At 44.8% G+C, this 4098-nt stretch overlaps 1 protein-coding gene across 1 annotated transcript in view; it reads right to left on the bottom strand.

Moving 5' to 3' along the window:
* SCML4 (Scm polycomb group protein like 4) overlaps positions 1 to 795 on the bottom strand; it is a 53928-nt gene extending 53133 nt beyond the window's left edge. The window contains exon 1 of the mRNA XM_021693531.1: positions 640 to 795. Coding sequence (XP_021549206.1) covers positions 640 to 795 — 156 coding nt within the window. The remainder of the gene's footprint in view (positions 1 to 639) is intronic.
* Between the last annotated feature and the right edge of the window lie 3303 nt (positions 796 to 4098).

Here is a 4098-nt window from a genome sequence, read left to right as displayed (position 1 = left end):
CCACTCCAAACTGTTAAGTCTTCAAAGGCTCACAGGATTTTAATTCTGCCTGATAGGCCTCCTTGGAGCCAAACTTGACGTCAGCACTTTTTATAAGCAGGAAACTATGAATTAACACCCCGAATTTTCGTGATGAGTCCCCTGGTTGGGGCTCTGTTTGGGAAAGCGCTCCTGTGTCCTTTGCCACGAGCCTGCACACATTATTCATTCAGATGTCTCAGGAACATCATCTGCTTCTACTAAAACCAACGACGAAGGAGTTCTGGAAAGTGGCTTTGAGCGCCGCCCTAGGAGGCCCGGTTAGGGGAAAACGCGGTGTCTGAAACACTAATTTAAATGCGAGGCTTAATAACGTGTGTTTAGCTATGACCCTAAAATCTGCTCGCCTTACAACTTTCCCCATCTGGTGCAATTTGCTTTCTCGGCTTGTAAAAATGCACACGACAGGGGCCGCGTGCATTGTGTGCCAGGGGGACAACGAGGCCCTGTCCGTGACGCGCTTGCCTGAGAGAAGCCTCGTGGCCGGCCCGTCGGGCCCCAGCTGCCAGCCCTTCCCTCACCGCGGGCAGGGGCCTTCCGCCCAAGCACCCGGGGCCCAGCCCGGCGTCACTGTGGAGAGAGAAGATGATGGAGCCGTACCTTGTACCCAGGCTTCCGCCCTCTTTTCTTTGGGATCTTCACTGCTGGCAAAGAGCCAGCTGAAGCGGAATAAAGGGTATGAACCGCCATCTTCATGGGTGTTGAGTGAAGCGGGGGTCGGCCTCGCTTTCTCCCCGGGATCCTCTGAGACTGCATGTCTGCTGGTGCCAGTCTTACGGAAGGAAGTGACCAATCGCTCACAGGCAGAAGAGGTGCTAAGAATTAGTCCAGACACAAAGCAAAACAGAAACAAGGGTTTGTTTGGTTTGCGAGGCAAACATGTATCCAGTTTGGTGTTTGGGGCCATCCCTACCCTTTACTGGAGGAGAAGACCAGATACGAGAGAGCCAGGTACCACGAGGAGTTTCTACAGTGCTGTCGGGCTCCTGGTAGGATTTCCAGGAGAACAAATTTCCACAGGGCCATAGGAGAGAGGCGATAGGATAGGGGCGATACTGGCTAGGGGGGAGAGGACCATCGATTCCCAGCTCCAAACCCAAGCAACCGGGCGGCTTCATCAGTGCGTGTCTCGGTTTCCCCCCGTAGTTTAACTGTGAGGTGATATAATAATAGTATTAAATAAATACAACCCTCCTCTCACATCCACTCCTGTCCCTTTGGTTGGGTTATAAATGGTTCTGACTTTAGTTTTCCTGTGAAAGAAATTTAACAATACAAATCAATTGTGTTAAAGTTATGTCCCTTGGGGCGCCTGGGTGACTCAGTCGGTTAAGCGTCTGGCTCTTGATTTCGGCTCAAGTCATGATCTCAGGGTTGTGAGATTGAGCCCCACATGGGGATCCAGCACTGGGCATGGAGACTGCTTGGGATTATCTCTCTCCTTCTCCCTCTGCCCTTCCCCCCCAATCTCTCTCTCTCTCCTCCTCTCTAAAAAAAAAATACGTTTTGCCCTTGACCAAAATGTGGAGAGAGATTTACATACAGAGATGTTCATTTTAACATGATTTAGAATTGCAAAAATAAAATGGATAGAGCCCGGGGCGCCGGGGTGGCTCAGTCGTTAAGCGTCTGCCTTCGGCTCAGGTCACCATCCCAGGGTCCTTGGGAGCGAGCCCCGCATCAGGCTCCCTGCTCTGCGGGAAGCTTGCTTCTCCCTCTCCCACTCCCCCTGCTTGTGTTCCCTCTCTCACTGTGTCTCTCTCTGTCAAATAAATAAAATCTTAAAAAATAAAATAAAAATAAAATGGATAGAGCCCAAATAACAAGCAATAGGGGACTGGTTCATATATCTACAGAATAAAACAGTCAGTTAAAGCCTTTAACAAAACTATTTCAATAACAGGAGGTTGAGTGAAAAAGCATCTCATAAATTGCTCATAAAAATTATCGCCACTCCGCAAAAACTTATGTGGTGAAAAAGTGAAAGGAGACATGCTAAAATACCACCAATGGCAAAGATGGTGGGACTGTGGGTAATTGTTCACTATGGACACACCCTTTCCCCCATGCAGATACCCCACATACGATAATATTCGTAGCCTTAAAAATACGAATAACAAGCTCCTTCAGGTAGAGTTGCCTAGATCTTGCAGCAAGAGGTAGTTGATCGACTCCAACCCAGAGAACACGGTGGTATCATGAGCTCAGGGGTCAGATTTCCTTGAATGTTCAGGACTGTGACAAGTGGGACAGAACATTAGACTCTAATGCAGGAGGCATGTTCAATGATAAAATGTATCTCTGAGCATTAGTGGTAGCCAACAGTGGAAATGAGAAGCTTTTGCTCAAAAGGCTACAGAAAGAGTCAGGAAAGGTGATGGAAGCAGTCTCTACAGTCTCTATCCTTCGGTCTGGGCAACACTGCAGGAACCCCATTGCTTTGCTCAGGAAGGAAAATATCGAATAGTGGATATTTGGTATCTGAAAACATGACAGGAGAAATTAGGGGCATCTTTTACAAATGTCAGTTCACTTTGTTAATTCTTTGAATAGTAGCAGTATTCTCTCCATAATCTTGATTGCTCTTGGAAATATCACACCTAGTACATAGAATTTTAAAGCATAGATTTATTGTTATATATTTCAGGTAGACAGACAAGCTGTTGAGGATGTCAGTTTTCCCTGTTTTTGTGTAAGAAAAATACCAGATCTCATTGATTCTAAGATGCATGTTTTATCACTCATTAACATCTCTGAAATCACAATGCACCCTAAAGCACCGTAAGCATATCAGAATTCCATAAGGAGCATTTTTTCTTTCTTATGGTACATGAAACAGTGAGGTGTGCTATTATCAAGGGCATCTTACAGTCAGTGAATAATGATCAATGAAGATAAATCCATCAACATGTGAACAAAGCTATCGTTCCTTTTCTAGACTTGGTGTCAGGACTCCACAGTGCCAACAAATACCCCAAACACTCATTTTCAAAAAAGAGGCTTCACAAAACATCGAAAACCCACCAAAATTTATTCAGTAACATTTTTGCTGTGCAGAACTTGATCCGAGTCCCATTCTGAACTCTCCTGATCAAGTTCCGGCTTCTGCATTATTGGTTATCTTTACATATATTTGGGAAACAGGATTTTTTCTAGTCTAGTACCTGTTTTTCTACCTTTCTACTTTGCTTCTAGTGAGGAGGTCAGCAACGTTTCTAACATTAAGATCAAAAGTCAGTCAGAGAAAACCCAGGACCAGACAAGGCATTGAATCTCTTTGTTCCTGCAGGTGAAGGTTTATTCAGCTGCAGTCCTTCCCTGGTGAATTGTGATTCTCTGCTTAGATTCTCCCTCACAAACATCTTCTTGTTGAATAGCTTTGGGGGAGTAAAGAAAGGGTAACAAGTTAATTAGCATATTATCCTAGGAATTTGTGTCACTCAAAATTATACTGAACTATCCCCAAACTTCTCAGTACGTTAGAAAAAAAATATTTCCTAGCAAAATAGTCATCTTTTTCTTTTAATTTTTTTTATTTATTTGAGAGAGAGCACAAGGGGTGGGAAGGAGCAGAAGGACAAGCAGCCTCCCCACCGAGCACAGAGCCCAACACGGGGCTCGATCCCAGAACCCCGAGACCACGACGCGAGCCGAAGTCAGACGCTTAACTGACTGAGCCACCTAGGCGTCCCGAAAAATAGTCATCTTTTAAACTGGGCTTTTCTGTTGTTCTACTTCTCTTTCTCTACTGTGAGGGGGAAAAACGGGACTTGTGCTACTTTCTACGTCCTTACTTCTGTGGAAGTACATCTATCTTAGGGCATGAAGGACCTTCCCTGAAAACTAAATGTGATTAATGGATTTCATGCTAGTGGAGCAGCAATGAACCATTATTGGTGGCATACAGAGCTCCACAGTAATTGGGGACACACTTGGAGATAGGTCATCCACTGATCAAGAAGATGCTATTTTCACATCAATACAATTTTAATACACAAGTAAATGCAATGTTAAGTAACAAGACAGAGACTTTTAAAAACTGAAGAGGGAATTTTAATT

The sequence above is a fragment of the Neomonachus schauinslandi genome, chromosome 8 (genome assembly GCF_002201575.2).
Source record: "Neomonachus schauinslandi chromosome 8, ASM220157v2, whole genome shotgun sequence".
NCBI classification, from domain to species: domain Eukaryota; kingdom Metazoa; phylum Chordata; class Mammalia; order Carnivora; family Phocidae; genus Neomonachus; species Neomonachus schauinslandi.
The sequence above is the reverse complement of the archived record's forward strand: the minus strand, read 5'-3'. Positions and strand labels throughout refer to the sequence as shown.